Consider the following 21,419-nt stretch of genomic DNA (forward strand, 5'->3'; position numbering starts at 1 on the left):
AGCTCTTGATACCTTCAGGGAATGTGGGCGTGGACTGACTTGCTCTCCTCCCTGCAGGCCCTTTGGCTCCAGTGATACCCCCTCCCCCAACACTGCTTCTCGCTGTCATCACTGGTCTGATGGTTGTCTCTTCTCCCATGTCTTTGACCTTGTGAATTTGTGTTTTGTATTCCTTGAACCATTTGACCAAGTGTTTTGGAAGGGACTGCAGAAAAACCCATGTGTCCTAGTTCCAGTGTGTAACTGGACCCCTATCCTAATCAGCTTTAAAGAATTATTTAACAGAGAAAGAGCTGAGATGCGACCTTTATATAATTGAGCAAAACTGGAGGTTCTTATGCAGCCATCAGATTCTAGAGAGAAAATGTTAGAAATGCAATAATTAGAATTCATCATTTTTACAGGGCGATACCTAGAAAAATAGGTTACATCTTTTTAGAGTGCCAAAGTTTTGAACAAAATCAATTCTATTTCTAGCAAAACAATGTGATGCATTGCCATATGTCTTAGACCCCTCCAAAACTTTCCAAATTTCTGGGAATAAATGTACTGTGAACATGCCAATTCTAGGTTAGTTACTGTGTATAGATGGGACATGTTTCTTAAACTTATTTTTACCATACTTCTTCTCATTTTATGAAAGCAATACGATTTCATTGTTGAAAATGCTGGTATGAAATAGAGGAAAATATCCCCCTTCCCACCAACTGGAAGGAAGCTCCCGTGTCCTGGGTTCTGTTTAGGCTCGGTCAGAATCGGCGGCCTTCATCTTCACGGCTGTGTTCTCTTCCTCTTCCAGGACACCGGTGTCGGGAAATCGAGCATTGTGTGTCGCTTTGTCCAGGATCACTTTGACCACAACATCAGCCCAACCATTGGGTGAGTTCTCGTCTGTTCTTCTAATTCACCTTTCCTCCTTTCTAAGCACCCAGAGAGGTCATTCTGTGTCTGAGCTTTCAAGTGGTTTCATCCCAGCCAGTGAGAACCAATCCCAACTGTAAAGACTTGGACAGAAATTCAGGGACTTTTAGGCAGTGTGTCTGGTCTTACTGTCCCTGTCAATCCCCTCCATCCCCCCAACCAGCCTCCTCACACTGCAGCCTAAGGCCATTTCCTTGATCTCCAAGAGCGTTATTCTGCAAATCACGCTGGCTTTATTTCCAGATGGAAGTCGAGACTTGGGGCAAATCCCTGAGGGTTCTGCTTTGGGTTCTGCTTTGACTTCGCCTGCACGGAAACCGGGAGCGCATCCACTCACAGCAGAGCTGTCTGCACAGCCTGTGGGCAGATTGATTTTCCTTTCCTGGCTTAATCCAATGTCAGCATCTCCTTTCTAATGCTTGGGAGGCGAGGGGAGGATTGCTCACCCCAGACCCCGACCTTGGAACGTAGGAGCGTTTTCCTGTTCCATTTTCCCCTTTCCTACGGACACCTTTGCCAGACGCGCTTTTGCTGTGCGGTTTGGCAGGTGCCTGATATTTCACTGTCGTAGAACTTGGCCTGGCTTAGTTTTCTCCCTGAAGACAACATGCTCTCTGCAGAGAGCAAGGTTTGGTCTTCCTCAGCAGAGAAACAATGAGTGTATAAATTTGGGGAACTGGGTAGGATTGATGAGGACAGGGCGATGGTCTCCATCAGCCGTAAGTGGAGAAAATTCGTGGCAGGCACACAGCAAACTTCTGACTCACAACAAGTGAGTCCTCTGGGAGTCCACCTCCCTCCCACTGTGATCGCTGTGCTGGGGAAAGACCGAAGGCTGTGAAAGGGCAGCGTTTCAGCAGCGAAAGTTCATCCTTATCGTCCTGTGACTCATAAGAAACTCTGGCTGCTGTTCAGGCAGATTGTCGGCGTCCTGAACAGACGTGTGTGTGCACCTCCCTTTCTATTTCGACCTTTACAAGGAAATTGTGTTAGCTTCTCTGCCAGACTTTGCTTCCCGCAGGGAACGAAGTCAGTTCAGCATTGCTCACACCCATCGCTCGAGAAGGCAACTAGAGGGAGGAGAAGATGCCTGAGAGTCTGAAGTCGTAAGCTAGCAAGGAGGCTGAAAAAAAACCCCAAACAACCAAAAGACCAATGGTTGTCAGTCTTCATTTCAAATAGTGATATAGTCTTTCTCCTAGTGGCAGGAAATCAGGGACAGAGAGGGGTGTGTGCGTGTGTGCATGTACGCGCGCATGTGTGTAGTGTGTCTGCACATATAGGTATATACGTACATATATATATGATACTCATTACTACTGTGACTAGAGCTGTTCCTCACGGGCTTACTGTGTACCAAGGTGGGGATTTCACAGCTATCATTTCCTCATTTGACCCTACAACAGCCCGTAGATCATGCAGAATAGATTTGGGACCTGTTTCACAGGGGAGCAAACTGAGGGACTTTGTGAGCCCCCGTTCCACAGGCTGGAGGCGGGGCCTCTGCGTTCTCTTCTGACTGTGTCATCAGATTCTTCTTTGACCAGGGTCAAGGCCGTCTCTCAGGTCTCAGATTTACCCCCCTCTTATCTGTAAAGTGAAGGGGTTGGCCTGGATTTTTTTTTTTTTTCCCAGTTAGTAAAGTCTAAGATTTTAAAGGCACAAACTTAGTTTTCTAAGCCTGAGAACTTGTTACAGGCAGAGTTGCTGTATTATTTATCCCATTGCCTAGAATATATTGAAAAATGAATGAAAGTCTGCTTACATCAAAGTAGAAACAAAAACAAAAATAAGTACCAAGACAAAATATTGATGTAGCTGTCCACATAAAATTTAAAAAAGCGTTTTTGGAAAAAATCCATAAGCCAAGTAAAAGGGCAAAGATTTAACTGGAAGAATATTTTTTAAAATATACTGTTACAAAAAGCTGGTGTAAAATACTCAAAAAATACATAAGAAAGGGATGAACATCCCAACTGAAAAGTGGGAAAAGGTCACGAACTAAAGATTCACAAAAGCAAAACAAGTGAACAGTGAACACTAAAATGATGTCCAGACTTAGGATAACTATAACAAAAACAGGAATGAGATACCATTTTCTATGTGTCATCCTGAAAGATTTGAAAGATTCTTGGTTGGGGAAAAGGTCATCTCATACACTGCGATGGGCATATAGGTTGGTACAACCCACCGTTTGGTGAACGTAGCAACGTGGAGAATATATGCTTCTAAGAATTAAGTCCAAAGAATAGTGTACAAGGACACAAAGGTTTAGGTACAACGATATTCATGTAACTATTGTCATAATAGTGAAAAATAGGTGATGAAGATGAACTTACATCCATAACATGGTGTGTAATATGCAGTCCCTTTAGATAATGATGTTGATCTATATTCATAGAAATTGAAAGACGTCCATAATATGTAAAGTGGAGGAAAAACAAAATTTATGTATCATCAGTTTGGGGGTAAAAGTTGTGTAAAGATCATTTGGAAGGACGTATACCAACTTATTAGCAGTGATCGTGGCTAGGTAGTGAAATTACAGTTGATTTTACTTTCCTGCTTTATTTTCATTTTTTGAATTTCTTTTTTGTGAAATACTTATATTGCTTTTATAATGAGAAAAGTAGTAAAGATATTTTTATTTTTGGAATATATTTGCTCTGACCGGTAATCTGGGATGTATACTTTAAGAACTCTTAAAGAAATGAAATGTCATGGGGCAGATGCGACATTGATCGTATTAGGTCATATCACTTAGAAAAATACTTAGAATTTCCACTTAGTACAATTGTATGTTGATAATTACAACTATTAACCTTGGTGTGTGTGTATGTTGTGGGAACAGTATGGGAATTGCAGGGCCGAATACCTTTCTCCCTGGGACTTCTGTAGTTTGCCTCTTAGTCTTGGGGGAAAGGAGTAGAAATTGAGGAAATATCACTGGGCTGAGTGCTGAGTGGTTGGTCGCAGGGCTGGACCCTGCACTGGACCAGGAGGGCCTGCGGGGTCCATGAAAGTGAGAGACGCCCTGACATGTTTCCCCTGCAGACTCCGGTGTGCATCTCCTAAGGAGAACATGAGGAGGGCACCATTATTGTACCTAGAAAGTTAGTTCGATTCAATGATAATATCTGACATATAGTCTAAATTTAGATTTCTCCAGTTGTCCTCAAAATGTCTTTTGAAGCGCTTTTCCTCCTAACCCAGGGTCTCCAGGGTCCAGTCTCGGTCCATACAGTGCATTTGGTTGTTTTGTCTCTTTCTCTTAATCTAGAACAACTCCCCTGCCTTTTGTTTTGTTTGCTTTTCATGACACTGACTTATTCCTAGCATTCAGGCCGTTGTCTGGTAGAACGCTCCCCATTCCAGATTTGCCCGATCGCTTCCTCATGATTAAATTCAGATTAAACGTTTTTGCCCGGCGTGCTGCCCAGGTGATGCGTGTACTAATCCCATCACATCAGGAGGCTCCTCATGTCTGGCTGTCACAGGACTGGAGAGACTTGCTATTTTTTAATGAATGGGAAGCTTTATCCAGTACAAGGATTTTTACATTTTTCCTGAGCACAAAGAAAAAGCTTTAAGAGGAACTATGCAAAAAAGAAAATAGCAAGTGTTTCATTATCTACTGAGAATTTCAAATCCTTCCTTTTTCTTGGAGGAAACAAATGTTTGTTAAGCTACCCATCTTTATCCCTGTGCTTAGGCAAGCAGGATGGGAATGAGATACAGTATTCTAATCATTGCTACCAGTGCTGGATTCATAGAGCAGGGAGTATGCGCCACTGTTTGCACCTCTGCAGGGCCCACACTGTCAAATGCCCGAATACCAGCTGCTTTTTCACTCTTCACTGTGGTGATAATATGTTTTTAAAATCTAAGGTTTTATTTTCTTTCCTGATTTCAGGCATAATATCTTAGAACAATTGAAGATAAATGTTTTGGAAACAATGTTTTGAATGCATTCTTTGCCTTCTCCCCCGCTAAACCCCCCCTTGTACTAACAGAAAATGCAGAATATTTTTTTTGGTGACAGGACTCCACAGCCCTTCTTTCCTCTCCGTGACCCCTGAGAGGAGAGCTTCTGGAGTCCTGCAGAGGCTCCACCTTCACTTGCTGGAAACAGGAGTCTTCGTGAAGGTTGTAGGGGTGATCGGTAACGTGGAGATGTCGGTTTTCTTTTTCAGGGCATCTTTTATGACCAAAACAGTGCCTTGTGGAAATGAACTTCATAAGTTCCTCATCTGGGACACTGCCGGTCAGGAACGGGTAAGAACGTGCTGCTGCTGGCTTTCTAGGGAAAATCCCGGGGAGAAAAATGCCAGCGACCAATGGTTTCTTTGTATTTGGCAAGACTACTGGTTGCTAGTGATAGAAACCCAGCTTGACATAATTTAAGCAAAAAAGGAAATGTACTCTTCAGCTATGAGAAGAAGAAGGGGGCAGCATCATCTTAGGGTGAGGCTGAGTTCCATTCCTGCCAACGTCCTGTCCAGGGCGTCCGTCTCTTATTTGGTTTTCTTGGCTTGCTTACCTCTATTTTATTTATTTTTCATTTTTTATTTATTTTATTTATTTATATTTTTGGCTGCACTGGGTCTTCATTGTTGCGTGCGGGCTTTCTCTAGTGGCGAGCAGGGGCTACTCTTCATTGCTGTGCGAGGGCTTCTCGTTGCAGTGGCTTCTCTTGCTGCAGAGCACGGGCTCTAGGTGCGCGGGCTTCAGTAGTTGTGGCGAACAGGCTTCCTTGCTCCGCGGCACGTGGGATCTTCCCAGAGCAGGGCTCGAACCCGTGTCCCCTGCATTGGCAGGCGGATTCTTAACTACTGCGCCACCAGGGAAGTCCTTGGCTTGCTTACCTTTAAATTGACTTCATTTTTAGGCTGACCCACCAGCTTCCCTTCCACGAGGGTGGCAAGGAGGCCTCATCAGCAACCCCAGGAAGCAGGCACCTCTTCCCAGACCTGCCCCTGGGGTCCTTCTCCACCTGGTCATGTGCTCGGGGGCTGTGGCGCCCCTACTGGTGGGGCCAGGCAGTACACTTACCCCTGGAGGTGAGGGCTGCGTTCAGCTGCGCCTGAACCCTGCTGGCTGGGAGCCGACGGGCTTTGTTCCCTGAGGAAAGTCTGGGTTCTCTTGCTCGGAAACAGGGCAATGGACATTGGGCTACCAGAAACAGCAGATGACTGCTTTCTTATTCCTGATTCTTTTTCTTTGCTGAAGATATTTATGGAGAAGATTACTCAAGAACCTCACATCTTTAGATTTTAAGAAGTGAAATAACAAACACCAGCAGACTGTCTAGAACAGAGAATGTGTATAGTAAGTAGAGCGTATGTTATCAAAGTTGAGAGGGGTGGCCAGGAGAAGTGAACACAGCGGTAACCGATACTTCGTCTTCAATGAGAGCTTTCGGCCTGATCAAAACTTTCACCAGAGCTTGTGATCGTGGAGTGACAGGTTGAACTTCCCCTGATCTGGTCCCAGCTCAGACGTCACCTTCTCTGCCCACCCTGCCTAGAATGTCAGCACTTCCTCCCTGCCCTCCCCACCCCATTTTTCTCCATAGCCCTTACCAGCCTCTAATACACCACTGAATTCACTTATCGATTCTGTGGACCGTCTCCCTCTCAAAGAAAGAGAATCCAGTGTTCAGGATAACCCATCATTTTTCATCATCAGCTCCTAACAAATCAAGTGTGTGTTTATATAATTTTCATTTTCTATAAATCCACTCTTAAAATGAACGTTCCAGCGTTTGTAGATTAAGGCATTTCAGAGATTTTCTTTTCTTTAATTGGGACGAATCTTCTGTCCTACAAATGCTAACCTCATTAGAATGTCTTCTGTTTCTCTGTGGAATTGAGAGTGCAGATATGCACGTATGAAGCTGCTGCCTGGGGCCCCTCTTTCTCTCTGTTTCCTGAAGTGAGGGGGATGGATTCCAGGGGAAATGTCTTCTTAGGGACCTCTTCTGCATGTACTTGTGTGTTCTCTGTAGTAGATCTGCTAGTTTTTTGTTTTGGGAGTTTAAGGGGTTGTTGTTTAAACTTAAGCAGTGAGATTTTCTTGCTCCCCTTTTTACTTTTGCCCATGAAATAGTTGCTTTTGCAGCTGCTTTTATTGAGTGTAATAAGTCAATTTTACATAGATCTGGCAGCACTGCGGCTTCTACCGCCGGCTGCCGTGTCCTGAAGGCTTGTTGTGCTCCAGCCCTGTGCTGAGTGCACTCTGAGCTGGGGACTGTCTTTATCTCCATTTACAGGGGAGGTCACCCAGGCACAGAGAGGTTAAGTAACTTTCTCAAGATCACACAGCTAGTAAGGTGTAAAGCTGAAATTTGAATCCAGCAGTCTGGGTCCTGTGCTTTATAGTTCTGTTATGATAGAAAAATCATACAAAACCATACAGTTGAAAGTGAAATTATCCAAAATCCCAACCCCCAGGTATTTCCACTGTTGACATTAGGTGACCATCCTTCAGATAGCTCACTGTGTGTGCTGATAATTTCATATCAATGGGATCATAAGTCTTTATAATCTGCCGTTTTCCCTTGATAATAGTGTCCTTAAAGGGAGATTTCTGTATAATCTAAACAGGACATTTGACATTTACTTACTTATTCCAATAAAATATTCAAGGGGTCGATTGCTTTTGATGAAATTTGGCTCTAAAGTGACTATTTTAGTTTGGAGTCTGGCCCACTTAGCATCTCAAAGCAACATAGCAATAAAATTTTTTTCATGTGACTGTATTTTTAATTCTTCTAATTGCTTTTCTAAAATTTGACTCTTAGAGGTTATAGACACCTGTGACTATATTACTGTGCCTATAATTTGAAAAGTGTTAGCCTTGTAAGTGCAAGGCACACCTCCGTACTAGTGATTCTCTTTATACTTCAGGGAAGAGGGATGGGGTTTGGGTGGTAACTTCAGGTGAATCCAGTTTGTGGAGAGCGACTGAGCCGTATCCACCCAGACTCTTGGTTGTCCGATCCCTCTGACCCTCGAAGGGCTGGTGTGTGACTCCCGGCTGACCTTGTCTGTGGTCCCCCTGTGCGGTCCCCTGTCTCTCCAGGATGGCAGTCTTTCAGTCGTTTCGGCAGCTCGTTGCGGGACTTAATCGTGCTCGTAATGACGTTCCCTCGTGTTTGAGCTAAAAATAAATTCCTTGCTGTTGCTGGTGCAGAGTGCTGTTGGTTCTCTCATTAATTGTTGGAGTCCAGTGCGTTTTATTCTTCCTCCTTATCTTCGTAGAAATCTGCTGCTGTTCTCAGTTTTCACAACGCTAAACAAATCCAATCTCTTTGGATTTATGAGTTGACAATATCAAGACAGATTTCTGTGTCCTCAAGGAGGGAGACTGCTGAGTGCAGTGCTTTGCATATGTTAATTCCTCAAAATTAGAGCAAGTCTGTGTCTGCCTGGCACACACGGCACTTCCGTCGATGCGCTACTTACTGCCGGTACTAATCCTGCATTATACGTGTGGCACAGAATCGTACTCTTGAAAGTTTGTTTTTCCCTCTGGGCACTGAAGATGTAAAGGGATCCCGGTTCTCCTGTCCTTGTATAAGAGTGTATTCATTCTTTTTTTGTTTTAAATTGTATTGAAGTATAGTTGGTTTACAGTGTTGTGTTGATTTCTGCTGTATAGCAAAGTGACCCACTTATACATATATATATTCTTTTCCATTACAGTTTATATCACAGGATATTGAATATAGTTCCCTGTGCTGTACAGTAGGACCTTGTTATCCATCCTATATATAATAGTTTGCCTCTGCTAATCCCAAACTCCCAGTCCTTCCCTGCGCACCCCGCATTGGCAACCACAAGTCTGTTCTCTGTCTGTGAGTGTTTCTGTTTCATAGATATGTTCATTTGTGTCGTACTTTAGATTCCACATATAAGTGATATCATATGGTATTCGGCTTTCTCTTTCTGACTTGATTTAGTATGATAATCTCTAGGTCCATCCATGTTGCTGCAAATGGCATTATTTCATTCTTTTTTGTGGCTGAGTAATGTTCCATTGTACATATGTACCACATCTTCTTTATCCATTCCTCTGTTGATGGACATTTAGGTTGTTTCCACGTCTTGGCTATTGTGAATAGTGCTGCTATGAACATAGGGGTGCATGTATCTTTTCAAACTAGGGTTTTGTCTGGGTGTAAGAGTGCATTCTTTCTTAATATATTGTCTTAATTTTGCTTTTAGTTCAGCCATATATGATGGGCATCCTCTAGTTCTTTCAATGGCAAATGGTAATCCACCGAGTGCCTCTGTAAGAAAAATGGTTTAAAAGAAATGTAACCATTTCCAATTGATTGTTGAATCCAATTTGTTAACAGCTTACCATTTTCGAGATTTGTGCATTTACTTTCCTGCTCCCCAGAGGGGTGTTGCGAGGGAAGAGTGCCCGTGTTGGAGCTCGGTGGGGGCTTTTGGGGTTTCCACCCTGCCCTGTTCGCATGGGTGCTGGTTTCCGCTCCATGCTGATCTGTGAAGAGGACCAGCGGTAGGTGAGCAAAGCCCCTAGAAGGATGCACTCAGGAGCTGCAGCTCAGGGAGAACCCCGGGAAGAGAAAGGAACTTATCTGCCCAGGTCTGTCGTCCCATCGTCAGAATTTGTGAGGGGAGATGAGACTTCTGTCCCACGGTATCAACACGTCATCCCTTCCCTCCGAGTGTCCTTTGATTTCCTCCTTTGTTTTTTCACTTAAACTGGGGACCAGCATATCCTCATTGCTATTAAATATCACAATGTGAGATGCAACCTTCACTTTCTACATGTGTGCTTCTAGATCCTTCTGTGCCTGCTTTAAAACACAATCGCAATCTATAGAAAAACGCCATTGAAAATGTCAGTATCTTGGGAAAATGTCAGGCTTCCTTCTCTTGGTCTGATCCATCAGAGCAGCATTATTTTAAGAATCTAACCTGGAAAAATATTAGCATCATCTTATTCTTTTTTAAAAAATTAATTAATTAATTTAATTAATTTATTTTTGGCTGTGTTGGGTCTTTGTTGCTGCACGTGGGCTTTCTCTAGTTGCGGCGAGCGGGGGCTACTCTTTGTTGCGGTGCGCAGGCTTATTGTGGTGGCTTCTCTTGTTGCGGAGCACGGGCTCTAGGTGTGCAGGCTTCAGTAGTTGTGGCACACGGGCTTCAGTAGTTGTGGCTCGCGGGCTCTTAAGTGCGCAGGCTCAGTAGTTGTGGCGCACGGGCTTAGTTCCTCCATGGCATGTGGGATCTTCCCGGACCAGAGCTCGAACCCGTGTCCCCTGCTTTGGCAGGCGGATTCTTAAGCACTGCGCCACCAGGGAAGCCCTCATCTTATTCTTTTGTTTCATTTGGTTAGAGTCAGTGTTACAGCTGTCTGTCTTTCCTAGTAGGCTGCCTGAGCCGTAACGGTTGCATTTGTGTAATTTTGGTTTCAATTGAACCACAGTCACAGACTCCACAAAGGCGAGTTGATGATTCCGTTATTAGCATAAAAACTCTCCAGTCCTCTGCAAACATCTGAAGTTGGATAGACTGGCTTCTGAAATCAAGCTCATTGTTTTATGCTTTTTAAGGATGAAATTGAAGAACACACATACAGACTAAAAAATAGCCTCCCCTCAAATCCCCCAGCCCTCGGCTAATTTCAGTCTCTACGTTTTCCTAAGCTGGACATTTCATATAAATGGACTCATGCAGTCTGTGGGTTTTCTGTCTTCTTTCACTGAGCATAATGTCATCAAGGTTCATCCGTGTTGTAGCTGGGTCAGTACTTCCTCCTTACGGCTGTTTATGTTCCATCGTATGGATTACTACGTTTTGTTTGTCCATCCATCAGTCGATGGACGGTTGGGTTGTTTACACTTTTTGGCTTTTATGAATAAATAATGCTGTGAACATTCTTGTACAGGGTTTTGTGCAGATGCATTTTTAAAAATCTCTTGGGTATGTATCTAGGGGTGAAATTGGTCGTGACTCTTAAGTTTAGCATTCTGAGGAGCGGCCAAGCTGTATTCCAAAGTGGTTGCACCATTTTATATTCCTACCAGCAATGCATGAGGTGCCCATCTCTCCACATTTTCGCCAACACTTGTCTTTGCCTAACTCAGGGTCACTGGATTTACTCCTGTATGTTCGTCTGAGAGTTTTGTAGTCTTAGTTCTTACATTTAGCTCCCTGATCATTTGTTGTTACTTTTTGTGTATCTTGGTAAGAAAGGAATTCAGCTTCATTCTTTGTATGTCAGTATCATACACACAATTGAGAAGACTATTCTTTGCCCAGTTAGTTGTCTTGGCACCTCTGTTGAAGATCAGTTGGCCACACGTGTGAGGGTTTAATTCCTGACTCTCGGTCCTATTCCTTTGATCTAAAATTTTCCTGTCGCTTTGTAGTAAGCTTTGAAATTGGGAAGTATGAGTCCTCCAACTTTGTATTTCTTTTTCAAGGTTCTTTTGGCTCTTCTGGGTCCCTTGCATTTCCACATGAATTGTAGGATCAGCTTGTAAATGTTTATCGAAAAAACTCCAGTTAGGATTTTGATAGGGATTGTATTGAATCCATAGTGAGTTTGAGGTTGCCTACTCCTTAAGCCTTTAAATTATAAGTGATAAGTGAGTTTCACGCTGCCTTTCATCTTTTTGGAGATTACTCGTGATTTGGAAGTGCAGTCTTGACCTCACAGTAGCACCTAAAGAAAAAATGTTGAATAAAGTATTAAACCTTTTAAATGTTTAAATGTGGTCCCTGTAGTAAGTTCATGTAGTACCATGAACAAGGTCATATTTGTGAGGTTATCACTTACAATGTACCAAACCATTATTAGACTTGAAATTTATGGTGTTTGACTAAATATATTTTTTTAAAAGAAGGAATCAGTCGTCAAAGTAGTAGTATTTGCAGCTGATTTAGTTTTATTTCAGCAATATTATCTAACCCAAGACCAGACTTTATGACTTAATACATACTGCTAATGATAATGCGATCATATTCTGAAACCCATTGATTCAAAAGGCTTATGGTCACTTTCCTAGTAAGCGCACAGACTCTTTTTTTTTCCCCAATTGTGAGAGATTTAAAAGATTCCAGAAAAGATATACTAAAGAGCTATATTGGCACCACCCGGGTTTGTTTAATCTTTACCTGCTCCTTCTGTCGGGGGTTTTCCTTGAGCCCCGGGTGCCTGAAGAAGGAAAAGCCACTGAGGCCCCAGGAGCTGACGGCTTCATGGGTGCAGTTGTGAAGACTTGGGTGCCCGGGCTGGTTAGCGGTACTGCTTGTTCCCCTACTGCGGCTGAATTCCGCCAGCACCTACCAGTCTCCCATCATTTGGAAACTTAGGTGGTTGGAGGTCGGGTGCTGGGATGCAGCTGAGAATGCCGTGGCCTCACTGCTGGGTCTGAATGGGTCCTTGAGAAGGAAAAGAGAACTGAAGACAGCAAGTATCTGAGGTCAAGTTCAGGCTCGTTTACAAACATCAAAAGAAACCTGTCTGCTCTCGTTCCTTCTTTCTCAGGGCCCTGGAGTCCATGGTCAGGAAAGTGGTTCACTATTCATAGGCTGCAGCTACAGTCAGAGGAAATTTTGACCTTCAGGAATCCTTGAAGAAAGAGGCCTCTTACAGGCTCCAAATGAGCTGCTCTTTGTTTTCTCCCCCGCTCGCCTTGCAGCCCCTGGAAAGAGAGGCCCAGCTCCCAGCGCGGAGCACACACTTGGAGCACTGCTGGGGGCGCTCCACCCTGGGGCGCCTCCTCGCAAACTTCCATGGGGGTCTCCCGTCAGTGGGAGGAGATAGAGTACATGCACCCCCCTCCCCCAGAGAACAGTGCTGTCACAGTGTGAATCGAGGTCCGAATAAGGGAACTACCCCCTCGCTCCATCACCCACCAAGAACGCTCCCAGAAAGGAAAACTGGATGAAGGTTTTGTGGGAAGAAGACAGCTTAGAAACCTGCAGATGTGCTGTGTGCTATTAATATGAGATCAACAGCTGTCGACGGGGCCGGGTCACAGCAGCTCCTCTTACTTATTTATTTATTTTTATTTTTTTAAATTTTTATTGGAGTAGAGTTGATTTAAAATGTTGTGTTAGTTTCTATTGTACTGCAAAGTGAATGAGTTATACATATACATATATCCACTCTTTTTTAGATTCTTTTCCCATATAGGCCATTACAAAGCATTGAGTAGAGTTCCCTGTGCTATACAGTCGGTTCTCATTAGTTATCTATTTTATATATGGTAGTGTTTATATGTCAATCCCAATCTTCCAATTTGTCCCTCCCCTCCCCTTTCCCTCCCTGGTAACCATAAGTTTGTTTTCTACATCTGTGACTCTATTTATGTTTTGTAAATAAGATGGTTTGTACCATTTTTTTGAGTTTCCACATATAAGGACTATCATGTGATCCCTGCCTTTGACTTACTTCACTCTCTATGACAGTCGCTAGGTCCATCCACGTTGCTGCACATGACATTATTTCGTTCTTTTTTAGCGGCTCCTCTTAGAAGAAGCCCCAGGAGTCTCCTTTAGTTAAAAGTGGTACAGCCCAAGAGGGGCAGTTATCTGGCGGCAGAAACTACAGGAAAAGAGCCTGACAGTGGTGTGGGAGAGGGGACAGAGCTAGTTGCTCATAGACCTGGTCCCCAGAGTTGTTCAGTGTGTGGGTGTTGGTGTCATTTAGGAAAATAGGACTTTAGGTGCAGAATTGCCCTCCTGTGTGTCAGAGATGCTGCTGACAGGAGAGCAAGAGGAAGGACACGTCCATGTACTAAAATAATAAATCCTTCGGGAAACACTGTAAACGTCTCTGCCCTCGGCCAGTGGGATGGGACACTGGAAGTGGGGAAGGGGATGGGGAGTGGGGATCCAGGAGTGGGGTGCGGGAGTCTCAGCCCTGAGCTGGTCTGAAAGGGACCCAGCCCCTTGCCCTCTGCATCCTCCCCATCATGACAGACCCCACTATCTTCCTTTGTTCCCCAGAGGGCATCTCCCTGTCCTGTGGACGGATGTGATTCCTCTAGGTGAAGATGCTTCGATAGTTGGACTTTTACCGTGTGTATCTAGTCTGGGACGTGACACCCTAAGTGACTTCTAATTGTGAGGCATGGTCTATGCCGCTTGGGTTGAGTCCAGTTTCCCTCTGTGACTCTCAAGCAACCTGGGGCAGAGAGCAGGTCGTGTCTACAGGACAGAGGAGTGTCCTCTGAGAGGGACCTCACCCTGTGTGCCTTTATCTCCAGAACAGCCCCTCTGAAGGCGGCGCTTCCACCCTCCACTCCAAGGAAAATGTGCACTTTGGAGGACAGGGATTTGTCTGTCTTCTTCACCTTCTCTGTTTCCTGTGGCTTCAAACAACCCAGGCTCACGCTCTCATAGGTCTGGGCAGGTTCCTTCGCAGAGGCTCTGGGGAGAATCCGTTTCCTGGCCTTTTACAGAGTCTGCCCACAGTCTTTGGTTTGTGGCTTCTTCGTCCATCTTCAAAGCCAGCAGCAGAGCATCTTCAAGTTTCTCTGACTCTCCTGCCTCCCTCTTCCATGTGAGAGGACCCTTGTGATGACACTGGGCTCACCTGGTAACCCAGGGTAATTGTCCATCCCAGGATCAGCTGGCCAGGAACCCAATGCCCGTCGCTGTGCACCGTAACATCACCACAGGTCCAGGGATTAGGTGGAAACCTTTGGGGGCTGTTATCCTACCTACCAACCCTGAGTCTCCATGGCTTAGAACGGTCCCTGTCACGTGTCAGCTGTCCAGGTGATAGCTGATGAATGAATAAAGTTAGTGCCAACCCGTATCTTCATCTCTGTAAGCAATGCTTCATTTCAGAGAATCAGCTGATGAGTGGAAAAAGCGTGGAATTTGGGGTCAGAAGACCTGTGTTCAAGGTCTTTTAAGAGCAGTGTGTCTGTGGGCAATTTACGTAATCATCCGGAGCCTCAGCTTTCTCATCTGTAAAATGGGAACACGCCACCCCCCACCCCATCCCCCTGTCTAGCCTGCCTGCACAGGGTTATTGGCTCATCCTGGGGGGTCTGTCTCTGAATGTTTGTTGAGTTCCTGCTGCTGCCCAGATAGGGGGTCACCGAAGGTTCTCGGAGGAGGTGGCAGCTGAGAAATGTGTGAATGAAGGAGGGGGCGAGCCATGTGGGTGTGGGTGGAGGAGGGTCCCGCTGGGGGAAAAACCTGGGACTCCTTGTGGCTGCAGGTTCAGGCCTGGTGCCCCAGCGATGAGGGCCTTAGACACCACAGTCCAGGGGGTGGATTTTATGCTAAGTTAGACAGATGTTGAACAGAAAGGTGACACAATTTGACTTATATTTGAAGAAAAATCCTTCTGCTTTACAGTTAACATGATATGATGTCAAGCGTTTGCTGCATTGGACTCCAGTGGTGGGGGTGGGCTGGGCGGTAAGGGGGGGCGGATATTAGGGGCCACGGGTCAGGGGTGCTGAGTCTGGGGGATAAGAGCACCAACGTGCTTTATACTCTGCTCCCTTCTTGTGTGTGTGTTTGAAAATTTCCACGATAAAAAGTTAAAAATAGATTCGACAGTGTATGTAAACAAATATCACAACCCAGCAGTAAAAGAGAGCATCCCCCACCCCCGCTGTGCAGCCAGCGTGGAGGCCACGGCCACATCTAAATGCACTGATGGAAGCTTTGGGACGGTGGGTCACGGGAGGCCGAGCTGGGCTCAGGAAGGCGATGCACGGGGCGGGGGACAGGGTTCCCCGTGGCTGCATCGGGGGCCAGCTTTGCTGGCACCGGAGTGGCCGGCCCCTGTGAGTGCCGGGTCGCCAGCTCGCCTACGATCCCGGGTGATGCTCTGTGGTCCCACTCCGCGGGGGACTCGCCTCCACGATGGGACATTGAAGCTCAGAGGGCCGAGGACGCAGAGCCTGGAGGAGAGAGAGGGAGACGTGACCCCATCACCGCTTTTCCTCCGATGATTTAGGGGCAAGTGGGGCACACGTGGTTCTGCACTTATAGGACCGCTCCCCACCCCCTCGCGCCAGCCAACTGGACTGAGAGCTGAGGGTCCCTGTGGTTGGGTTTTTCATGGGTGGGAGAAACGTGAATTGCTACAGCGCTTCGAAACCTCGACTTCTGTCTTACACATTATTCTAGGGATCAGAATAGGCCAGCTCACGACCTTGTCTTTTAAAACACACTGATCCTCTTCCCCTTACTCCCACGCCGACACCATTTTTGTGGAAAGACATTTGGATTTGGTCATATCATTTTCTGCTACAGAAGGTTTGCACGCACCTTGTCAGGCAACCCTAAACCGCAGCTTCCTCCTGGGACTTTTGCTTTAACCCTTTCATCTCCGAATGCAGAGGAAGCCCTTTGACATTAACTGGCACATTAAAAGAAAAAAGAAAGCAGAGGGGGAAAAAAATCCCCTCTCATTGCAAAAGTAGTGTATCCTCTTAAAAATTTTTTTTAAAATAATTAAGAAATATGGAAACAAGTGATGGTTTGCCTGTAATGGCATTATTCAGAAATAACCATTTTAATAGGCTTTTCTGTTAAACTTTACGTATTATCGGATTTTAGGACATCTGAGTAGGCATATTAAATAGGCCTCTGCTTTTCTGTGGAGAGAGAGGGTCTGTGTAAAACTTAGGAACGCTCTTCTGAATGACACAGAAAGTACATTCAGTAGTGGTTTTTCCATTCAACTTTTGCCAGCTGAGAATGTCGGAATGTCAGGAATTTTCCTCTACCACTTCCCTCTTTGTTTGAATCCTGAGGGACCTCGGAATGTATTTTGGCTTCCGCCCTTGAGTGTGCGTGGCCCTGGTGTTCTGGGGGAGGGTGAGAATTTCTGCTCGAGCGCTGGCCCCCGAGACAGACCAGCACTGGCTCCCAGGCTGCGTGGAAGCATCTCACCAGGGACGGAGCGTTCTCTGAAAATCCTAAAACAACCAATCCCTGAAGTTCCAGGACCCGATGCCATAGCCCTCTGGCTTGGGTTACTCATCTGGGGAGAGAGAGCCCAGCTGGGGCCTATCCTTGTTTGGAAATTTCGTGTATTTTCCACCACTGCTCATCCTTGATGTGCAGAATTTTGCTGCTTTGGAATTTATGCCACCACCAACCTGCGTGTAAGGAATTTTGCCTGAAGCAGCCTGGGTGGTCTAAAGGATTAGGTTTCCTGGAGTAACACTTTCTGCCTGTGTGCTGAGAGTGTGTGTGTGTGTGTGTGTGTGTGTGTGTGTGTGTGTGTGTGTGTGTGTGTGTGTGTGGGCACACAAAGGATGCTGTGGGATGGGAAGAAGGGAGCTTTGTTTTGCAGGTACGGCAAGAGCAGGGCAGGGAAAGGAGGTTCCATGCAGAGCCTGTCTCACCTTAAACCGTGAGTGTCCTCACAGAGCTGGGAAAGCCTGAGCTGTCACCACCCACGCCCCGCCACCGCCACCCCCAAACCGGTACAGAGCCAGACGCAGGTCAACACCCTGTCTTGGGTCTTCATCCTGTGTCCCTAAGGTGGGTCCTCAGGACACTCACTAGGTCCCTAGATGTTAATAAATATTACTTGAAAAAAGGTAAAAAGTAAATTAAAAATTCTGAGTTAAAAGCAAAATAAATAGGTTCCTTTACTACAGAAATTTTCAGAGCCTTTCATGTACTAATAAAACTCCGTAACCCTCCAGGGGAACGTTGTAATATGTAGAGTTTCTCAAACTTACATGACCAAGAAACCTTTTTCCCAAAAAGTACTTCAGGGGCACAGGGTTCTGCAGAAAACACTTCTTTGGGAAATACTAAGCCATCTTGCCTCACGTGCCATTTCAAATTTTTCAGAAACTTGAGTGTAATTCCTGCCCAGTATTCCATCATACGGCTAAGCCAAAGTTATGTTTCCAGTCCCCGATGGTTAGACATGGAGGTTGATTACAAGTTTTCAGCATTACTGATGATTCTAGAATGAATTCTGGTTTCTTTGAGGCCACCTCTGATCATCCCCTTCAGAAGTGGAATTGTTGAGTCAGAGCATATGAATGTTTCAAGACTTTTAAAAAAATTTTAATTTTATTGGAGTATAGTTGATTTACAATGTTATGTTAGTTTCAAGTGTACAACAAAGTGATTCAGCTGTACATATACATATTTTCAATCTTTTTTAGATTCTTTTCTCATGTAGGTTATAACAGAATATTGGGTAGAGTTGCCTGTGCTATACAGTAGGTCCTTGTTGGTTATCTATCTTATACATGGTAGCGTGCATGTGTTCATCCCAAGCTCCTGATTTATCCTTCCCCCGCAACATTTCCCCTTTGGTAACCATAAGTTTGTTTTCTCTGTCTGTCTGTTTCTGTTTAGTAAATAAGTTCATTTGTATCATTTCTAAAAATTAGATTACATATATGAGTGATATCATATGATATTTGTCTTTGTCTGACTTTCTTCACTTCGTATGATGATCTCTAGGTCCATCCATGTTGCTACAAATGGCATTATTTTATTCTTCTTTGTGGCTGAGTAATATTCCATTGTATATATGTACCACATCTTCTTTGTCCACTCCTCTCTCGATGGACATTTAGGTAAGACTTTCTAAATGCATTGTCCAGATGCTTTCCAGAAAGGTCATGCCCACTTATCATTTTGCCCGTTGCTGGAAGTGGGAGCAGCACTTTGCACCTGTGAAAGCTGAGGGTCTTAGAAGCTCAGAGAAGGCCATTCCCTTGCCCTTACCCTGTAGACATCCAGCAATTACAAACAAACAGTCACACACATGAACATAAACAGCCTCTTCTTTTCTTTTTTTTTTTTTTTTTGCAGTACACGGGCCTCTCACCGCTGTGGCCTCTCCCGTTGCGGAGCACAGGCTCCGGACGCGCAGGCTCAGCGGCCATGGCTCATGGGGCCCAGCCGCTCCGCGGCATGTGGGATCTTCCCGGACCGGGGCACGAACCCGCGTCCCCTGCGTCGGCAGGCTGACTCTCAACCACTGCGCCACCAGGGAAGCCCAAACGGCCTCTTCTTTTGAGGGACAGATTGACTGTTAACAATGCCTGTGCTTCTTCTAAACAAATGTCCCCTGAGAATGATCTGAACACTTTAATCTGGCATTCTTGATATTTCGTTGGATAGTTAGGGAAGAAGGGATTTTTTTTTTTTTTTTTTTTTTGTGGGAAGAAGGGATTTTGAACTGGCACCTATTGTGTTGATTTTCAAATAACCTTTCAAGGTGAGATTTTTAAAAAAGTTTTATCAACCTCCTGTGATTGAGAACTTTGTTTCTAGAAGAATCTTTTATGAGAGTGTTTCACCAGTCTTAATTCCAACCCCACGGAAATGGAATGATGTCATATTGAGTGTTGAGGCTGCTTGTGGCTTTTGTTTTATATTTGTAGGGGAAAAGTATACACATTGTAGGCCAGACATGATTTATCTTTTTGTCCTCCACAAACATTATCCTTTGGCCAACGCATTACTGGGTTTTGGAACTGAGACACGAACTTTAACTCATTAAAACCCCCAGGTCCCTGGTAATAAAGTTTAAGTGGCTTCATCTACAGAGTTATTTCAAAATGATTCCATTTGGAGGAAGGAAAGAGCAAGTAATGCATTATATACAAAGCTCTGGTAAATAGTTCACGCGACCTGCACAGTAGTGACCGTTTCAGATTTACTTCACGGTGTTACAGCTGAAAACGAATTCTGTCTTAGAAAATCCACGATTGGCTCCTCTTTGTGTATACATTTTGTACTGACTCTCCTGCTTCGAGTGTGTAAGTGGACTATTCTTAGACGGAGGCTATTTTGGAAAAATAGACATTTTATATAATTGGGCTAAAAGGACACTTTCTATGTATTCCTTTCCATTAGCAAAGCAGGAATGTTTTTAAAAATACATGGCTTTTTTCTCCTTTACGGCAGGAATTCTGATTTTGGTTTCTGCATCTGGAGTGGATTGCCAAAGGATGGACTAAAAATAGATTTTTGATGCCTGACAAGGACAACAAACACAGAGCTGGGCAGCCAGTGCCTATGGAAAGGCTCTGTCCTCAGTGACTCCTGGTCAGCAGCCATGGTCCTCCAGCTGGGAACTCCTGGGTCCATCCTGAGCTCCATCCAACCCGTTCCCTTTTCTGAAAGCCACACAGGAGCAGGGCAGTTTCTCATCAAGGTGGAGATTGCACGAGGGCCGTGGGGCTGGGGTGGGTGGCCTGCTTCTTTGTACACTCTGGTGAGGCCACACTAGCATCCTGCAGTAGAAGGAATCCTCGGCTTTGGGTGTGCTTCCAGTTTCCAGATAGGATCATTTCATCTTGGCCAGTGTTGATTCAATGAAAAGTATTGCACGGGAAGTAAAAATGAACGATGGTTTTGTTGTTTGCCAGAAAAACATCAGAATCTGAACTTTCTCTCCCTGCTACCCCCTCCCCCCGACTCCCCAGTAAATATGGCTACTTTTTTTTTTTTTTTTTTTTTTGCGGTACGCGGGCCTCTCACTGTTGTGGCCCCTCCCGTTGCGGAGCACAGGCTCTGGACGCGCAGGCTCAGCAGCCATGGCTCACGGGCCCAGCTGCTCCATGGCATGTGGGATCTTCCCGGACCAGGGCACGAACCCGTGTCCCCTGCATCGGCAGGCGGACTCCCAACCACTGCGCCACCAGGGCTGCTTTTTATTTTTATTTCTTTTTCTGTTTTTAAATTTTATTTTTATTTTATATTGGAGTGTAGTTGATTTACAATGTTGTGTTAGTTTCAGGTGTACAGCAAAGTGATTCAGTTGTACGTATGCATATATCCATTCTTTTTCAGATTCTTTTCCCACATAGTTTATTACAGAATATGGAGTAGAGTTCCCTGTGCTGTACAGTAGGTCCTTGTTGATTTTCTGTTCTATATATAATAGTGTATATATGTTAATCCCAAACTCCTAATTTATCCCTTCCCCTCACCTTTCCCCTTTGGTAGCCATAAGTTTGTTTTCTATGTCTGTGAGTCTATTTCTGTTTTGTAAGTAAGTTCATTTGTATCATTCTTTTAGATTACACATATAAGTGATATCATATGATATTTGTCTTTGTCTGTTTTACATTCACTCAGTACGATAATCTCTAGATCCCTCCATGTTGCTGAACATTATTTCATTATTTTTTATGGCTGAAATATGGCTGCTTTTAGAAAATTTAAAAATCATTTAAAAATCATCATAAAAATTTATACAGTACAGACTCTTATGAGGAAAAGGTACATGCGATGAGAAATCCCACTGTTAACATTTTGAGAAACATTATGTTATGCTTATACACATGGACCCACCCAGACGCATTTTACCCAAAATTATATTATGCTGCGTCTGCTGCTCTGAGACTGTTGTTTTCATTTAACGGTATGTCAAGGATATCTTTTCCTATAAATAAAAATCCTCACCATCATTTTAATGGTTGTGGCATTTCCATGATATACATACAACGTTAATGAATTCTCTATGATGAACCTTTGGGTTGTTTTGAATCT

The 21,419-nt window shown here is 44.6% G+C and overlaps 1 protein-coding gene across 1 annotated transcript in view; it reads left to right on the forward strand.

Moving 5' to 3' along the window:
* Positions 1–21,419, forward strand: part of RAB31 (RAB31, member RAS oncogene family) — a 112,416-nt gene that overhangs the window by 40,204 nt on the left and 50,793 nt on the right. Inside the window, exons 2-3 of the mRNA XM_030836606.3 lie at positions 800–879; positions 5,115–5,196. Coding sequence (XP_030692466.1) covers positions 800–879; positions 5,115–5,196 — 162 coding nt within the window. The remainder of the gene's footprint in view (positions 1–799; positions 880–5,114; positions 5,197–21,419) is intronic.

Source organism: Globicephala melas, chromosome 13, assembly GCF_963455315.2.
Source record: "Globicephala melas chromosome 13, mGloMel1.2, whole genome shotgun sequence".
NCBI lineage: Eukaryota > Metazoa > Chordata > Mammalia > Artiodactyla > Delphinidae > Globicephala > Globicephala melas.